The following is a 20,164-nucleotide window of genomic DNA, read 5'->3' on the forward strand; positions in this document are numbered from 1 at the left end:
TATACATTATATATATATATATATATATATTAATCATTTTCGGCCTTTCGGCATTCGGTTTTCGGCCAACTGTTTCCTATTTTCGGTATCGGTTTCGGCCAAGAATTTCCCATTCGGTGCACCCCTAATAAAAACATATTCCTCCACCTTTTGATTTGCCAGAGAGCTCCGTGTCACGATCCGCTCTGAACAGCTGGAAGCCTGCCAGCTGAAGTGCCAAGTCAGGAATCGATCCACACAGCCAGGTCTCGGAAGCTAAAGATGCCACTTCTTTAAATTAATTTGGACTCGAGTCACATGAATTGGGCTCAAGTAAGACTACAGTCACATTGAATGACTTGACTCTACTTGAGAACATTTAAAAAGGCTTGCAACTGGACCTGGACTTTAGCTATGATTCGTCGTGACCTAATTGTACTTGAGCCTTTTGAATTATTTGATACCGTCCCCTAACACAAAGATTACCTTTAACTCCATTCCTTACCTGGAAGTCAATTCTAAAAAAAAAACAAGAACCACTTTGTATGAACCAATCTGAAATACAACTCTCTGCTGTATTGTGAATTGCAATCTATATATTGTTGCCTTAGAACTGTTACTCTCAAACAAGCCTCAAAGTTTCACTGGCGTTTCGTTTTACAGTCTCATCTGATTGAAGCTCATCTGTAAGCACTCTAAAATGACTCAGGTGTGGCCAATCCAAGAATGATCTGCACACAAATTGTTGTGACAAAGCAAATAAATAAACCCTGGTTGCCTACCTCCTACCTACAGTACCCACTTCAAGGCTGGGTGCTGTGTCTGGCACACAGATGTTCAGTGTGAGTCAATGACGTCAACTATCTAGTACTTTCCTTTCCTTTTTCTTTTTCCTGGAAATTGTAAAATGGAATTTTGAAAAAAAAACAGTTTTCCACTTAGTTGTCCTGGACCTTGAATGACACTAGTTTTATGTTGAAAGTATCACTTGAAAAGATCTTAACCCAGGAGCAAAAAGAGATGGAAAGAGTGAGAAATGAGTGAGGTGCCCCAGGTCTGAACCCCTATTATTTACAGGCAGTCCTCTAATCCCTGTCAGAGAGCTGTCAGCCTCTGAGCTGATCTGAGCAGCTCTCTCTCTCTCTCTCTCTCTCTCTCTCTCTCTCTCTCTCTCTCTCTCTCTCTGAGCGGGACGATCCGAACGCACTCCACAGCACAATGTACCCTCTCTCTTCGTCTTTGGTGCTCTCTTTCTCTCTCTCACGCTAATTTCTATACATTTTTAAGTTTCAATCTCTATCCCTTTTTATTGATCTCTTTCTTTCCCCAACTTCGATCCATTTCCATTCACCTCAGTGTTCAGTTCAATGGTATGTTTGTCAATTTGATCCCATGTAAATGTATTTAATTATTTGGGTTTTTTTTCATGATATGGTTTTTTCAAGATGTTGATATTATGTTACTTGAAATCCTGAAGTGATAGTTTTTATAGCCATGATTTTACAAGTCTGCAAACTAGCACCATCCCAAGACTAAATATATTTCATAAAAACTCATGGATTAGTGTAAAGACGGCATCAGTTCAGATTCACATTTTATAATATTCTGTGCTGTGACAACTTTATAAACCCTATTTATTCAATTTAATTAAATAAACCTTTATTCAACATTTCCATTCTTCACTGAAACAATAGAGAGACAGGAAAGAAAAGTTTCAGCCCCCATGTGGCATCATTCACGCTCATGTGAGCATCTGTCCTCCATTTTCTGAACCGATAGCGGTAATTAGTGTTAACTGCTTCACATGGACCTGCATTATGCACCATTAGCAGACGTCGATCAAAGCGCTGCTGCATGCAAACTCTTCTGTGATATTCATGTCTCAGTTGTGGTACTTTTGGCAAAAATATTTTTGGTCTGCGGTGACTAGTGCTTCTCACATGAGGTGGATATAGAGCTCAGTTTGTCAGCTGCCTTGAATTCATAGTGTTTAATGATTCAGTGGAAGGTTAAGGGAAAGGTTGTTTAAGGGAAAGGCTTAATAGGGAGGAGAGAGAGAAAAAACCATTGAAGTAATCTAAAATATATTGAAATTTACTGTAATAATTAAGCTAAAGCTAGCTGGCAATTAGCTTAGCTTAGTTTAGCTTAGCACAACGACTGGAAACAGAAGGAAACAACTAACCTGGCTGTGGCCAAACAAGATCTACCTTCTGGCACCTCTTAAACTAACAAATTAACTCTGTATTTCTTGGTGTTTAATCCAAGATTAAATTGTTTGTTTGTTTACAGTCAATATGCCAAGTATTCAAGCCAACTGGTGGTTGTAACTTCATATTGCATACAGTCTTATTGTACTCTTATTGACCTTTCATTCAACTATTTAGCAAGAAATCAAACAAACTTATTGTCCAAAATGTTGGGCTTAGTTTTTTCCACCTTCCTCTGGGCTGGAGGATATCCCAGGATGCATTATGGGGAGAGCTGGCAACACTGAACAGGCGTGTCTTCATACACAAACGGCATTGAACCCGAGGTCCACAGCTCTAATCACTGCAGAACCCCCTGAGCACTGTGCAGTATGGAAGTAAAGGAGCGAGTAAAGCACTGCAGGTATGAAAGTGTGATGGATGGCTTGATTACGGGAGCCGACCATCTATGACTCTGGTCCCCTCATTAAAATCCCCTCAACTCACAGAGAAGCCTTGAAGTGAAACTGTGTTTTGGAAATCTTTCAGCTTCAAAGTCAAGTGGAGTTGGTAATCCGCCCTAGAATGGGAGACTGGATTTACAACACCTTGAGGCGACCAAAAACTGCTGAGGTGACACGTACAAAAAGTTCACAACACACCAGTAGTGTGGGAAAATCGGACTTTCCTTTTTCTATGCAGTGGTGGCCTCATAATAGTTGGTAAACCTCTTAAAAACAGCAGGGTGTTTTCTGTGGAGAAAAAGCTCAACATCAGAACAATCAGTCTTGCAAGAAAATCTTTCTGACTGTTTATAAATGCAAAGACCATTTTTGAAAGTTAATTTAAGTGCAATGCACTAAAGTAATTATAATATCTCAAAACCTTAGCATGAATAGTAATTGATTAAAACAAGAACAATAGCAAAATATCCAATAACTGCGATGTAGACGGTTTAAAGAAATTGCCATTTGGTAAATATGATCATCTTTTTAACCTTAGACTTAATAGAACTTGGTGAGCCATGTAGGCCTTTATGCTTAAACTATAGGAGTGTCTTGTTTTTGTGTGTGTATGTGTGACAGAGAAAGGGCATGGCAGGCTAGGTTCAGACCAGTCCGGTAATTATACCATCTTTATATAGCTGTGGCCTGGCTGAGGACTGAAGAAAACATCTGCTGAGCTCCACAGATATGAGAGTCCTGCATGAACTCGAAGCAGTTTAATAGCCCGCTATTGCTCACTCTTGCTGTAGGTATTTATTTTGGTTATATGTATGATTCTTAATAGATGTCCCTACGTCAATGAAGACCTTGTAAAGCCAACAGCACACATGTACAGTTCAAACAAGGCTTAACAAACAAAAAGCGAATCAGTCACTAAACATCAGCCTACATGAAATGATCGTAGCATGTTTTATATGTGTAAGGTTGGGTAAGTAAATATATTAAGAATGTATGTATTATTCCTTTGACAGATTGGACAACTTTGTGAATTATTCTCCACCTTAGTAACAGTTATTAGGAAGAAATGCTTATATAAAACTCAAGTTTCCATTCAAGCCAGTGTTCGTTGTTAAATGTTCTGCAAACAACAAGTCATGAAACTTCCAAAAACAACTTTTTGTTTTTGGTCCAATACTTTCAGCTCTGTATCAAAGGCTGTCAATGAAAAACATTCACATGTTTGTTATGCAAATGTGTGCAGACATTTCCACACACAGGGACACAGCAGGGCTTTAAAGCTGAAAAATGATTTGCTTATGATTAAAATGATTTATACTGAAGGCTTTAATGTCTTTAATTTTGCTATCTGAGCAGCTGATTTTCCACTGGCTGACCCACTGGCAAGATAACTCTAGTGAAAAATGTCAGTCTGACATTTCCTTTTCCTTTCAAACAACTGCCTGTTTGTCTCCTCTTTAGATGTCTGCAGCTACACATCTAGACAACAACAGATCAATCAGGATTGTACTGAGCAAATGGAAATCAGAATATTAAAGAATGCAATCTTTCGTCCAACGATGTTAAACTTATTTATTTAAAACTAGTTTGTGTCAGCTCTGTGTTTGAAAACCCCCCCGTATATCATTACAAATCACAATTGTCCAGACATTATAACCACAGTATAGAGGTAAGTCAAACATTTTCAAACCTTTATATAAAAATTAATTGAAATTGTGAATGTCTTTTCTAGATTATACCCGGGGACTCTGCAAAAAGCTAGATGTATTATTTGCCAACATGATGGTGTTCAAAAGAAAATGTCAGTGTTATTTTACCATAAATGTAACATCGGAGTGAATATAACTTTGGTGCCACGTTAGTTTAAATGAAATTCCTCACCTCATGTCAGCCTTGTTCTGATATTTAAGCCCAGGAACAGACATGCCTCATGTGAATGTCTTGGTACCAGCCTCTACAAACGTGTGTGTGTGTGTGTGTGTGTGTGTGTGTGTGTGTGTGTGTGTGTGTGTGTGTGTGTGTGTGTGTGTGTGTGTGTGTGTGTGTGTGTGTGTGTGTGTGTGTGTGTGTGTGTGTGTGTGTGTGTGTGTGTGTGTGTGTGTGTGTGTGTGTGTGTGTGGGGGACATCACGTGTGTGTATAAACACCATATATGCCTTCTGAACCTCTACAAAAGCTGTGGTTCATATCTCACTAATGAAGGGCCAGCTGTAACGGGGCCCCTTGCACTCTGCCTGCTTTGAGCGTGTGTGCTGCTTCCTTTACTTGTTTAGCTTTTGGCAGAGGAAAGGTGACATGTAGACAAAGCAAGGGCTTACGATGATGTGAGATCCCAACTGCTGTCAACATCACAACTTTAAACAAAAGCTGTCTTGGAGCATCTGTGAGTGGGTCAACAATATGCGGCATAGTGACATGTATAGATTTCAGCTCAATATGGTTTTGGCTGCAATTCAAACCAAACACTGCCTAAAGTTTTTTTTTAACTTTGTAGACAATGACTTTTAAAAAACACAAACATTTGACTCTTTTAGAATATGTCTTCTTTGTAAATGGCTGATTTGTTTAAGCATTTCTTGATTGCATGAACCGAGACCAATGTAGGAATGCCTTTTCTTAGATTGTTTACCCTGGATAATCTGCTCTGTCTAAAGACCTAGCCTTAGGTTGTGTGATTTCCTAAAGCTTGCCATTTGACGTGCAGAGGGGTACACTGCAAAGAGGTCGTCTCCTTTGAGGCTCTGTTAGCAGCTGTTTATCACAACCCCTCTGGTATCTATGCATATCCAAATCACTGACAGGGCTAAATGACTTTGAGGCATTTTCAGGCTTCAATGCCAGATCTTTTACATTGGTAACTAATCCCTTCACTCAACATTCGTGGAATCAGCCCTTGGCAGATTTGCAGGTATTTACCCTCATGCTGATACGACCCATTTGTTGGTTGAAAGTGACACATTTTGAAACGCTGTAAGAATAACATGCACACGGAAAATAGGAAAAACATATTTTGATCAGTTTGAAAGTCCTGGCTGCATTTTCTGCAACTTCTGTTGATATATTTGAAAGGGTAAGGGGAATCTGTGAGCCATCTGAGCTAAACACAATTTCTCAAAGTCAAGTAAAGCCGTAAACAAGATTTAGAGAGAAGCACATCCCTAGAGAATCCGCTGCAGCAAAACCACATTTTAAACGTCTGTCTGTTTTATGCCATCACAACTCTGCACAAACCTGCAGGGACCAGTTGAAAGTGAGACAGTATGACAAGATATCCTTTTGTGCCTTGGTAAATCTCTAAAGACTTATATAAGAAGGCTGCAGAGCTGCCAGCATAATTCCAGATAGCTTCAGTATTTTTCCTTTGACCTTTCCTGCTTTGTGAAGTTGGTAACGGGAGTGAACGAGGGCCAATTACACACTGGGATGAAAAATAACCTGCACACAGAAAAAGTCTCCCCGGTAGCATCTGCACTCGACCATGAAATATGCAAAAGCCAGACACTAAGTCAGTATATTGTTCTGACCCGGGGTCAGATTCTTTTCAAGGCATGCGGCTGCTGACAAGTGAAGTATGGCCTCAAGTGTTTCCTGTTTTATCAGTACAGATTGTTCCAGTCATGGACTCAGTCGGTGCTGCTGAAAACATGTCACAATTCATTGGCTCCACATTATAAAAGTAAAAAAATCCAAATAATAATAATAATATAATAATTGTTCTTTTAATGCATCATCTTGGAGATTAAACTCAGTGATAATGATGAGGTTAAAGCTGAGGGACATCACAGCAAATCAAATAAAACCGCTTGCTGACAGCAGAAATGGGTATGTAATCACCATATAATGGACTGTGGCCAGTTCTGGCTTGATGTCTTGAACGTAGATGACAAGGTGAATTCCAAAGTTAAAAACATCAGGCAGGAATGTCAGGAACGAGGGAAATGACAGGAATCACGTTACACATATTCAGCTGTGCTTCTATTGGTGGAATGAACACGACAACCATATTCTCTCTCACATACAGAAATTAAATATATTTATTATAATTAGTTGAATTAAATGTGTAAAACCAATAGAGCTTCAGTGTTTAAGCGATTAGATGGAATTTATCAATCCAGTTTTTTGTCATCTAATTATTTTATAAAACAGAGAATGACCACTCTACACTCTTCACTTGAGCTAATGAGCCTAACACAACATACTTGTCTTTCACTTTGTGGTCAGATCAGATTTTGTTATTACCCTTACATTAAGAAAGAGAGGGACAACTGCAATGTTTTTTGAGGTCAACTTAAAGACTGATACTCAAAGCAATCCTATAGCTATCGGTAAATAGTGGCCACTGTGGCCACAAGAGACAATTAAAGATAACAGAAAGAGCTAAACATTAGCTGACATTTGAAACCATTAGCTATTACAGCTCATACAAGACTAAGGTTGCAACCCTCTGAAATGTTGAATTAAACCGGCGTGGCTTTTGTTGCTTATTCATTCAACATTTAATTTGTAAGAGGAGGATTGTCTTGTTAATTCTTTCTAAAGTTACATAGGCAAGAAAAGACAACAATTAAATATGCTTTTGGATGTTAAACTGTAAGTACAAACTAAAAAAGGTACATTTATTTCACGCAGAAATGGGCCTTACAGTCAGCTGCTCAGGATCAGAGTCAGCATGTAAATATGTTCTGCCACAAATCAAACACACAATTGGGAGACATTGGGCTTACCTGCACAGATCAGCATCCATGAAAAATATATGTATATTATACCCAGCTAGCAAGCCTTGACAACCATGCTTTAACACCTAATGAACAGTGAATTTAGTGCATTTTGGGAAATATATTCCCATGGTTCCATTGTGGATTGATTTTCCGGAAAGTAATAAAACAAATGATCTGCCTGGAGGGATAGCAAGAGCTGAAAGATTTCAAACACCAGCCAGTGGAAAATATGTTAAGAGAGTTTTCTTTGTTATGTAACAGTTGCTTGGATTTACTTTTACTGAAAAGGTACTTACAAAGCTAGTGGGGGCCCAGCTAGTGAAATTGTTCAGTGTGCTTTTGTCCCATTTTTACGTTTATTGCATTTCCTTTAATAAAAAAATCATTTTAACTGAAGTTAATTAACTGAAAATATAACCAACTATCAGTGAAATCAGCTATTATTACATTGCAAGGTGTAACACACTGCATGTTTCCAGTGAGCATACACATGCTTACACCAAAAACCAAAGGTCTTTATTAGATTTGACTCTGGGGCTTTTTTAGGGATTTAAATGTCTTAAAAACAGCGGTGTGCCTGTATGTTTGAACGGGGGGGGGGGTGGATGTACTTTCGCAGGTGCACAGTGAAAACAAGCATCATGAAAATAGCTTGCTGGTGTATAATGACTGGGTAATAGAAGATGACGCAGCAATACACGCCAAACTCCCATCTGGATCGCTGCAGTGAACGAGTGCGTTCGCTGGTGCAGACGCTCATTATGGGCTCGGCAGGGCTGGCTGGCACAGTAACCGATAGTTACTCTGCCCTGGATGTGAAGGCAGGCATTATCCTGGATGTGTGCGCGTGAGCGTGCATGCGGAGGTGGAGGTCGAGGGCGGGGCTGCCAGAATACACAGGTGGCCCGCATGAAGTCACTGATAACAGAGCCTGAAGGATGCCCTGACATTAGGAACACTTTCTCTCTTTGCAGAGCACACCTTTGGGGATTTGCACTTGTTAGTTTAATGACACAATTAGTGAAGAGCTGCACCTCCTTCACTAATGTCTGCATGATGCCAAATCCAACCTGGAATAACCTCAGGAAACCTTACTGACTTTGAGAATTTAAGGGGCTTTCCACAGATTTCACCCAACCAAAGTCAGTTTGCTCGTCATGTGGAGTACAAATATGCAAGTGAAAACCCTTGTAAAATGTCTCCTGAATAACTGAAGGGAGCTCTCTTATGAGAAAATAACCCAGGGAGCGAGGGTCTTACACAAATATGAAAATGATTGGCATTATGGGAAATGAAGGACCCGCTGTTAGGGCTGCTCGATTATGGCAAAAATCATAATCTCGATTATTTTGTTCAACAATTGATATCACGATTATTAAAAACAATTTACTTGGAGAAAAAAATGTGAACAGTATGTTTTTAACAGTTGATTACCCTGAACTTTAAGTATAATTCAACTGAAAAACCAATTAAATAAAAATTTATTTAAAAAAAAAAAAAAAAAGTAATAATAATAATAAAAAGATAATCGTTTTATTTCGATTACGTTGTTTTCGTAATCGTTGCAAGCCATAATCGTAATTGCGATTAAAATACGATTAATTGAGTAGCCCTACCCGCTGCGTATTTATACTTTATGATATCATGATATCTCAGCCTCTACTGTATCGGTCTTGTCTCTTTTAAAAAGACAAGTTCATCTCACGTCCCTGTAACACTGGATTACAGAATGCATTGCTTCCTGTACAACCCTTATGCGTTTAAAGGCTATTTAAATCCAGTGTAGGAATGGCGGACTCCGCCACAAACAATAAAACTGCTATATACTGAGTTAATTACAGACCAAAATACATTAAATGGCCATGGGTGCAAAAAGGACGACCATAATAGCAACACAAATAGGTTTGATTGTCTGTCAGACCAGCATATACATGAGAAAGAAAAGTGGCATCACATTTTCAGTTTCTATGCCAAGATGGTTCACCCGCAGTTCTTTTCAAGTACCACCACTCAATAAGAGCCATCACAGAACTGGATTCCTTTAATGGTGGTCGCGGTTCACAGTAATGTCAATGATGTCATATTTTCCTCTACACAGCTGGGAAAAAAGCCATTAAGTCAGGTCTCATTATGGCAGCAGTCTGGAATGAATGTTTCACGTCTGGGTTTTCAGGTTTAAAAGTTGTTGTTGTTGATTCACTGAGGAACTTTTGCTTCATGAGGCTAAGAACCAAGGACAACTTTGCTGCTCTGTGCTCTCTCTCCCTCACAAACTCTGCTATAATGATGCAGTTGTTTGCAAGTTTAGGATCACATTTCTTAATGCAATCTCATCCAATTATGTTAGCGTCCAAAAAGCCCTGCGTAACTGCACTCTAGGATAAATGCTATGTTATTATGGTTAGTTTAAATCACAAAATCAGCAAAAAGCAGAGCTGTTGAAAATCATTTAAGGATTATTTCTGAGGAAATGTTGTGAACGCTGAAAGGAATGTATTAATGGAAATGATAAGCAGGGAGGGCTGATTTCGTGCACAGATGGTTATGAGGATAAGATGCTCCAGATGCCTGAATGACCCACATGCAGTGACCACATCACATTAATGATTACAGACTAACTGGGGGAAGATTTTGGACTCTATGTGTATGTAATTGTGGCTCTAAGTTTGTGGCTAGAAAATCTGCAGATACACACACATGCACATATAGCAACGCACCCCCCCTGATCCTGTCAATCCTGAGGTTTTGAGTTCAGTTGGGTCAGCCTTGCTTCTGAATTTAGATACTGCTCATTAAAGTGAGTGAACACAGCAACCGCATAAAGACTAACTGCCGGTGTCCGAGCATGTGGAATGTGTATTGTTTTTAGGAAAAGAGGAACTGTGGAAGGATTGATTATAGAAACACTCACCTCCCCTGCTTCCCTTCCACTCCCTGCCAAAGACCCTTAAAGGCATGTGAACACATCTTGATTTGGACTTCTAGAAAAAAAAATATGATGAGGGGGAATTCCTCACAGTTAGTAATTTAGTAATTTTAGACAGAGGGCGTGGAAGTCACTTCTCCTTGAAATGTTCAAACACATCCAGTCTGCTATACAGCAGCCACTGTGGCCAACGCCAAACACAGGCAGAGAGCATCTGTCTTTACGAGATTGTTGCCCTAAAGAAGCGCTTACAAATCATCGACCGTCTTCAAAGTTATGGCTTTGACTTCCCACAACACGTGTTATAAACGGGCAGTGAGACATCAATCATGCATGTCTCTCTCACAATCATCCATACAAGGAGAGTGTCTGACAGCCAAGTATCAGCTTTACTGCCAGCGTGACATCTGGAAACACCTGCTGCACTGCTTTTATGAGCATTTTATGAATAAACACATTTGTTCCGAGTTTATTTTGGTTTTTAACGAGAGGATATGGATTTAGAAAAAAGATAATGTTTTCATTGATATTTAAAGTCAACTTTATTGTCAATCTTTCCGTTTGTGTGTACAGACAGAGATCGAAATACAGATTCCCACAATCCCGAATACAAAAACAAACATGTATAAAAATATGTATGAAAATATGTATACACCTATAAATACACAATCAAAGACATGTTATACATATGCACACATTAATACCTACATAAAAGCACAACAATCAATACAAAATAACAGTCACTTCAATGTCTTTGAGAATGTGCATTAGTGCAAGACCTGTAATGATTATGATGTATGGCAGATACATTTCCTTTAACTTCTTCTCTTTACTTGAACTTGCAGTGGGCTATACGATGTAATTCATGTAATTTGGGAAATAAACACCTGCCTAATCCAATTTTAGACAAACGTTTTCAATCGAGGCAACTAAGATGAATAAGTCTCAATCAATTACCTTAAGTAATACGTTTTCCATCCTGATGCAACAAAGAGTCCATTGAACTGGTTGGGTTTCACCTGCGTTCTGTCGGCTGGTGACTCATTCAGAGACACATGGCCCTGGCACTGTCCGTGACACAAGCCAGGACCTCAAGAGCAAAACAGAAAATAAAAACTTGTAGTCAAGGAGGAAAATGTGAAGAGTGTGGTAAAAGCCTGGTATGCTTTGTATTTTATCTCAAATAGTTGGAAACCCTATTTACTGTTATATTTATATCTTTTGCCAATATTCTGAATACGTAATGTTTTATCATGCAATTGTGAAACGTACCTTAATAAATAAAGTCCAAAAATGAAACGCATATCAGTGATTCACCAAATTAGAAAATAGATATATACACATATATAAGAATATGAGCTGTTGACATCACTTTGTGTCTTCTTGAAGAAACAACTACATACCATGGAGGTGACTGGGACAGTTTGCTTGTCATTTGTTTTATTGTTCTGAAATGCGGCTGAACCAAACCCTTTAGTAAACATTTCCAAACAGATCAGAAAAAGCTTGTCTGCGGTAACACAAAATTGTGAAGAAATGCAAAGTAGATGGAAACATCTGCCGGTAACATTTCCACCAACAAACCTAATTAAATAAAATCTACTTTTGAGCTTTCTAAAAATGAATATGAACTGGCCACAGGAAGTGTTGCTCTATTCACTGAGCTTTTTACACCGTCACCACACAAGCTACACGTTGACTATGTGTTTATTTTCATCTAAAGCCGATGAAGACTTCCTTCCTCTTATGCAGCCACAACAGATCTGGCATCTGACACCACCCACCAAGCTACAGCAGCAGCAGCTCTCTTTTCTTTCTTTCTTTCTTTCTGACTTTTTGGTACAGCCTTGAAAAAAGAAACTTCCAAATCCTGTGTACTTTCTCTATAGAAAATACACTATCTGTCTCTTAGAACTGACTTTACTCTTCCAAATACACACACACCCACACACCCACACACCCACACACTTCACACGCACACAGCAGCAAGAACTCAACAAGAGAAACTGCCAGCTCAGTGTTTAAAATGCCACAATGACGGCCATATGAAATAGGTTTACACGATACCCCCTTTCAACTCCGTTTAACAAAGATAAGTACTTTAACAATACTCTGCCTCTTTTTTTCCTTTTATTGCATTACTGTCCTGCTTTCTGAAAGGAAAGGTGGCAGGAGAAAGAGGCCTAATCGTTTGAAGGTGACTAATCCAGATTTTAATATGGAAAACACATGAGCTAATGTCTTGAGAGAGTAGTATGGCATGAAAGAGGAATATTCTTATGTAGCCAGGAATTTGAGGCTTAAGATATACTCAATAAATCCTTATATAAGTGTTACATTAAAACGCTTATTGCCTTCAGCCGAAAGGGTAACTATGATATAAAACATATTTGTGGATCTGAGATGAGAACTCAATGGGAGTGTTTGGTGTCAGGATGAACATCTTAATAGGTATGAATGAGTTATGATGAAGCAACGTAGAGTGAGACAGGGAGTTAAAAAGTCTGGATGAAACTTCAGACAGTTTTTTATCATGTATAGCCATAAAGATAATTACCCCTGAACATTTCTGAAGTCAGACGCGGTTTGTCAGATAAATGTCCTGCCATGAAACACCATCTGCATACCATAAATTCCCTGACACTCAGAACATGAACATATACAGACAAACATTTTTCATAAAATTGTGAACAACTGTCTCAGAAGATGTGAAACTGATCGTTTTGGGTTCCCTAATTTGAAGCTTCTCCAGCGGCATTCTGGTATACTTTAAGACCTCAGATAAACACCACAGCTAAAGATAAGACATTTGTAGTTTCCTCTATCGAGATGGGTTCATGAGAGTTGGCATATGTTCTTCTATTTTTGTTTCAAACATAATTTTTAAGTTTATATGTATGAAGACACATTAGCCCATTTATTGCATACTAGTACATTTACTTTTTTTTTACATTTCTATTCCGATAACTACATGCACGATGTCACATAAAATCTCAGGCTGCTCTACCAAGCATGAAAACTGGCAAATGCTGACTTCCTCTGGGCCAAAGACTAAAGATACATTTCCAGTATGTGCAAAACATATGTATGTCATAAGACTCAAAATAAATAGTTCTATATTTGATCTTTTATTAAGAAAGAGGAATGCACTTTTGAATGCTTAAGCACAGCCACTAAATACAGGAGTTAAGGGCGGAGAGGTCTCTGAATTACTAACTAAACTAATGTACTGCAGTAACAATAGACTATTTTCATTTCGGATTAATCCGACATTTCTTTTTTATTTATTTATTGATTGCATTTGTTGAGAGAGTTAGATAGGAATAATGCTCTCACGTTGTACCATGAATACAAAACTACAGATAGAAAACAGTTAGCTTAGCACAAAGCCTGGAGACAAGGGAAAACAGTAGGTGGTAGGTCCCAGTAGGAAGTCTTTATCGCCCAGTAAACATTGTCTGCCTTGAGCCAGACAAGAAAGTGCATAGAACATCTTAAATACAATTAAAATAATATTTTACACTTTTTTGTAAGGATTTAATTAACGAGATATAATGTGTTATAATTAACACATTTTGCTACAAGATGAATCTCATTTCTGTTGGACAAAGCCCCCCAAAGAGAGTATTTATGCCAAGCCAAAGGTGACTGACTGTCCAAAACTAAAGATAGTCAATCGAAACCAACATCAAACAAAGAAGAGCCTTATTTGCAAATGGAGAAGCTGGAACAAGGTAATGCTTGATAAAAAACTCAAATGAATCAAACATTGATACATTTTCGGCCCCTCTACTAGTTTGATTAATCATTTCAGCTTTAATGTATATTAAAATATTTCTATGCTACACATAAAAACATAATTAGTCAGTAAACACTAATAGCTCATTGGACTGTATTAAAGCATTCATAAAATAAGCTTGATCTCTTCTGGAACATCAGTAACATTACCAGCGTTTGTACATATGTTAACACGTTCAGCATACATTAAAGCGTTCGGTTGCCATAAATAACTACATATAAATGGGTGTTATGTGCACCCTCACTTTCAGGAGTGAGTGTGTCGAAAACACTTGTGCGGGCCTTCTTCCTCATTTCATTACAGGAAGTGAGTTTGCAGTCAGATGCTGTCGCCACACTCTGTGACAGGTCATTGCTGTAAGCTGTTGTGAACATGATACTTCTGTAGTAGCGGTCTCGGCTGCTGCCACCATGGGTCATTATCTCTTTAAACACACTTGATGCCATCACAGCAGGCCAGCTACAACTCCCACAGGTAGGTGTCTACAATTTATACCGCCAGCCGCGTTCAAAGCTTTCCATCTCGGCAGGTTGTTGACATTTCACATTATTTCTCCATACTGGCCAACACTGTGATGCAACCTAAGGGTATGGTCACAGGCCGGATCTGTTGAAATGCCTCATGGTGTAATTGATGAAATATGGATTGCATTTTAAAACAAGCGGACATGATTTTGCAATATGTGAATTCAATATCACTATTCATTGGTGTACACAGGGCTGGGTTTACCAATGGAAAATTCTGACTGATAGCATCTAGCCCCAGCTTCCCTATTCTGAGCATGTTGTTTGAGATAGGTCAATGGTCAGCTTGTAGGAAGTAAAAGCTGTGTGGAGTGGCAGCAGTAGAGAGAGGTTTAGTTTCATAACAGAAATACAGACACATGAGTGGAAAATTAGTTTGTAGGTTCACAGTCGTTCTGTCCTTGTGCCTTGACTCCAGGCTGGAGGATGGGGAATATAATGCGAGGTGAGAGTGCCAAGGAGACGATCAACACAGACAGCTCTTTAAAAGGTAAGAACGCTTAAAAATGATTTTAAATAACATAATTTGATTTGTATAAGAAACTGTTGTGGAATCGTTTTTCGCTGTGCCTACTCCAGTTTAGGGTAGCAATTAAGGGCTGTTGTCATTTTGAATTAATTTGCCTATCATTTCTTTTGTTTAATCAATACATGTTTTGGCCTATAAAAATGTCATAAATTACAAGTTTTTTCAAAGTCAAGGGGAAGTTTTTTTAATGTTCGTTTTGAACATTTAAACCTCCAAGAAATTCAGTTTAAATTGATATCAAACAGAAAAAAGCAGAACATCTACTTTTTTGATTAATTCATCAAAAATATACTTTAAAAAAAAAAATATAACAATTCTTAAAATAGTTGCCGCTACATGAGTTATCCACTTTCTTCGAATGCACAACCTGATTGTATCGGAGATGTCATGATCTTAAGCTAAACTCAATGACTTAAACAAGAGGAATTTCCGAGGTGTAGTCCCACACATCTCTGGACTTTTCTAAATCATGATGTCTTTGTATTTGCATTAGTAAATGTCAGCTGTACTCTGTTTGTAGAAAAGGCTGTAACTATTGTTCTCGGCAGGTCCGGAGGAGGACATGGTGGTGGTGCTTCAGGACTACCCGTCGCCGGACATCAGCGAGCCGATCTACAGGATGGGGGAGAAGCTCAGACTCATAGCCCAGTACGTTCATGCATTAACTTTCTTCATTTAAAACCATTTCAGTGTCTTCTGTCCCAGGCGTTAACCTGGTAGACGGAAGATCTCAAATCAAAATGAGGAAATACGGTGGAATTGGTTACTTGATGCAGGATAGAGAAGTGTTCACACTAAAGGTCAATGTTTGATTCCTCTTTGCTTCTTCATGGTCAGGGAGGCTTACTGGTGGAGAGTACGCTCCATCCAAACACAAAAGGAGAACTACATACCCAACAGCCATGTCGCAAAAGTGTACCATAGGTAAGTAAAACCATATTGAAACCATCCACCAATATCGGCATCACTGATCTGTTTCAACATAACATCAAGAATATCAAATGCATCTTTTTCCACTACAACAATCTGAAGGAAGTGGCGGGAGATGTTATTAACACAAAATATTCATCACATTAGTATTGTACGTGTAGATTTGATGTTTTTTTGTTGTGTATGATAATGTTAATATATAATACAATGAAGGGATTGATTCAGTTTAAAAGCATAAAAGTCTAAAATGCAATGAGTATTTAATGTGATCGCTAACACATGACTTTTTTTTGTCCGGTCAGTTGGCTGTTTGAGGGGGTGGAGAGGCAGAAGGCCGAAGAGCTGCTCAGTTTACCCGGGAACAGAGTGGGCTCCTTCCTGGTGAGGGAGAGCGCCAGGGAGAGAGGTGAGTGCTTTCTGTACAATGTTTAAGAGTTTCTGCATCGGAAATATTAAGACTGTTTACAAGTAAGCAAGTACTCTTTCAGATGTTAGGAGAAGTGAAAGGGTTTTTAGTAAAGTTTCACCTGATGGCTTTAAATAAAAGGAACTGAGGATTAGGGATGGAGCTATTGAAAGTTAACTTTTGACTTAATTAAAAAAAAAAAAAAAAATGTATGTTAGAATTGACAGAAAATCCGTTTGGGGCATCAAGATGGTATACGGCCATTTGCTTCAACTAAATGTTTTCTGTATGTAGAGGCACATTTCTAAAAAGAAGCTGAAGGAAAATACATTTTATGAAATACACTTATTCACTTTCTTGCCAAGCATTAGATAGATAATGCCAAAAAAACGCAGTCAAAACAGCCAATAAATAATTTGGCACCTAACGAAGACAAAGAAATAGATACTTTTCCACTTTTTTTTCTTACTGATTAAACAAATATTGCGTTATTATCATGGTTATTATACTTAAACTTGTGGCGATAAGCAGTTTTATTTTATTTTTGCTAACAAGTATTTGTTTAAGGAAACAAAATCTCCCCAAAAAATTCTGTGCGGTCACAGTATCTGAAACTTTTCTTTACCAATGATACAAAAATATCTATTTCGAGAGGAAATTTACTACAGAACAGGATTGATATTCACTTCTCCTTTTACATTGTCCCAACCTTTTTTAGTATCGATTAAGAGTGGATCAATTGTTATTGATGTTTTTGGTTTCTTGTTAAAATGTGTGTTTCTACATCCTCAGGTCTGTACTCGCTCTCAGTGAAGCACAGGAGTGTAAAGCACTATCGTATCTTAAGACTGGACAACAGCTGGTACTACATCTCCCCTCGCCTCACTTTCCAGTGCCTAGAAGATATGATCAACCACTACTGTGGTGAGTGTATGCACACACACTGAGATACGTAACTATGCGCAGACAAGTATGTCTAAAATCAAACAAAAAGGAAATAAGCATCATGATAAGAAGAGCCGTACACACGCACATAAACATCATCAAATGCGATTAAGCACTGAAAATAGTACATGTTCTTAATATAAAACTGTTGCTCGTCAGTGGTCGACTTTCAGTATATATATCCTGCTTTTACAGAATATCTTTGTAACAAAACAGGAAATGAGATACAATATGCATGCTAGATAAGGACGACTGTTGAGTTTGGTTTGAATGTTTGCCTGAGCGTGAAAGGAGTAAATGCAAATCATTTATTCTGTTTGTTTGTTATCCTGTGAGAAAGATTTAACTTCCCCTATTGATGCCTTTTCAGACGCTTCAGATGGCCTCTGCTGTGCTTTAACCTCCCCCTGTCAGTCGAGCACGACCCCCCCGCCTGACGCAGCCCCTGGAGCTCCACCTGTAGTGATGAGACGCAACTTTGACTGGAAGAAAATAGACAGGTACAACTGAGGCTTGGTGATATTTACCAGCTTTAATCGGGCAGAGGCTTTGTCCAATGGTGGCTTATTTTGTGTCACCATATAACTGTTTTTATAAGGTGACACTGTAAATGCAGTATACAACAGTTTTTTACTGCATTTCTAAATAGCAATAGTCAAATGTAAGACTGAATAATCTTCACATTACTTTTTCAAATAACCAATTAATGGTTTCACCAATGAAATGTTGGAAAACTGTGAAAATCAGTCCCAAAATGGCTAATAATGAAATAGGTTGTTTTATCTGACCCACTGTCTGAAAATATTGAATGTACTATCTTTGAACTCCAGCCATTTCTCATGACAAATGTCTGAAAAAATTCAAATAAATTAAATAAATGTCTTTAAATTGACAAATTATTTATTCAACTTCTTGTTATTGAATTTAGATTCAAGCAAATCTGTGGTTGATCGATTCAAATAAAGTAATGTCTTGAAATCAAGATGTGGATAAACATCACTGAAAGAGAAAATAAAAGCATTAAGATTCTTAGTTTTCATTATTATTTCTGTAATTTCCTCTCTACAGCAAGCAGCTGGTGAGCACAGAGAGCTGCAGCGACAACATGGTGAGCTATGGAGTCAGGAACAGCATCGCTGCCTACCTGTCCTTTTCTGGGAATCGAAACCCTGCACAGATGAGAGCCGCCAGCAGGAGGAAAAAGAGTAAATCCATGTATGCTCTCCCTGAGAACGGCCACGGAACCATTGACTATGAGGACTTCTAGAGACAGCAGCGGGGTTCAAAGAATGAAATACCTTCAGGTTGAAGGCAGTAGAGGGCATCCTTCTCAGCAGCATCCCAAACCTCGAAGTGTGCTATAGCTTCTAATGTGAGCACTTGAAGTACTTTAACAATAACGCAAATTGCATGAGCGCTTACACTTTGACTCAGCTAATAAGATGGAACTTTATGGAGTTGAACTGGACGATGGTGCAATTGAACTGCGGTGTGTATTCTGGACGAGTCATGATCACAAACAGCCGGCATTAGGAGAGCGAAGAACAATGTTATGGGTATTGTTTGGTAATTATATTATTCCTATTTGTGTGTGTATATGAGTATTTGTGGCTTTCAAACTATTCCAAGTGTTCTTAATAAATGTGATATGGTTAAAAAGCAATCTTTTGGACCCATAGATATCTCTTTTTGTTGCCACCACATATTTTCATCTTATTATGTTGATTTAAAAAATGGCCTAGCAAATAGTTGCTTTTTTGCTAATCAAGCAGACATCGAGCAACATTCACAATCATTTGGAGTTATGTTTATGTCCCCCTTGATAAGTCTGATGTTAATTCTCCTTTTATCTCTGTTTTGGTCTGTGGCCCTTTGGTTGCTAAATGCTCCACTCTGCTCACCAGCTAGTCGCTAAATTTGTTTATCAAAGCTTGGGAACTGCTGAGTTTGTCACTACAAGCATACACTTTCACATTAAACAAAGTCATTTGATCCATCCTAAATATACTGTAGAAGGATTAAGAGAGAACCTTAAGTCTAACATATTCTGTGTGGAGGAAGTAGAAGAAATAACCATTTGGAAAATGATAAAACTTCCCTGATTGGTTCTCAAATGATTCACAAGAAGAACAAACAAAAACACATTGGTAAAGGTTACTGCATAAATTAGATTTCAATTCGATTCAGGTACTTGGGCGGATGCGGTGCTGCAAGATCTATGAATCTAATTCGATGGTCACTATTTTTTTATTCTGTCCATGCGTCAGTAATTATCTTGGGATGCATTTGGAACTTATTAGTCATTTAAATTTGATCCAGTGATGAAAATAACAAAAAGCTCAGACAGTCGCTTTTTGAAATGTCCCTACCTAGACTGCCAACATCTTTGTTCAACTTCCTCTGTCCAGCTGTGTATTTTCTTCACAGTAGGATAGTCTCCATATTTGCACATGGTCAACATATGATAGGCTATTAATTATTTAATTAAATGATAAATAAAAGTGTATCTTTAATAAAGGAATGCAAACATTGAACAGACTTATTTGTGCCAGAAAAAGGTTTTACCAAGCTCCCCTCAACCCCTTTCGTATTCGTGCTTTAGCAACTTCCTCTTATGTTTTGAAGAGTTTGACCTGAACATTGCTAACCACTAACCCAAAACAGCAACCTGTGAGATATGTGAGAAAAGATTTGTGGGTCTAGCATGTGTTGTTATGTTTAGCTCTCTGCTTCTTGCTGGTGCCTCTGAGTCAGAA

The 20,164-nt window shown here is 38.3% G+C and overlaps 1 protein-coding gene across 1 annotated transcript; it reads left to right on the plus strand.

Moving 5' to 3' along the window:
* Window positions 1–14,322: 14,322 nt before the first annotated feature.
* Window positions 14,323–19,898, plus strand: sla1a (Src like adaptor 1a). Its single transcript, XM_010791654.1, has 8 exons — window positions 14,323–14,548; window positions 15,017–15,088; window positions 15,676–15,775; window positions 15,965–16,051; window positions 16,360–16,463; window positions 17,256–17,387; window positions 17,779–17,908; window positions 18,477–19,898. Exons 2-8 carry the CDS (start codon window positions 15,025–15,027, stop codon window positions 18,673–18,675), a joined length of 816 nt encoding a protein of 271 aa, XP_010789956.1. The 5' UTR covers window positions 14,323–14,548; window positions 15,017–15,024; the 3' UTR covers window positions 18,676–19,898.
* The last annotated feature ends 266 nt before the right edge of the window (window positions 19,899–20,164 follow it).

Source organism: Notothenia coriiceps, unplaced genomic scaffold, assembly GCF_000735185.1.
Source record: "Notothenia coriiceps isolate Sejong01 unplaced genomic scaffold, NC01 NC01_scaffold00035606, whole genome shotgun sequence".
Taxonomy (NCBI): Eukaryota; Metazoa; Chordata; class Actinopteri; order Perciformes; family Nototheniidae; genus Notothenia; species Notothenia coriiceps.

Excerpts from the sequence above, each read along its gene's own strand:
- sla1a (XM_010791654.1), top strand. The coding sequence starts at position 15,025 with ATGGGGAATATAATGCGAGGTGAGAGTGCCAAGGAGACGATCAACACA. Across the intron at positions 15,776-15,964 it reads AAGCTCAGACTCATAGCCCA|GGAGGCTTACTGGTGGAGAG; the intron begins GTACGTTCATGC and ends CTTCATGGTCAG. Across the intron at positions 16,464-17,255 it reads GGAGAGCGCCAGGGAGAGAG|GTCTGTACTCGCTCTCAGTG; the intron begins GTGAGTGCTTTC and ends CTACATCCTCAG.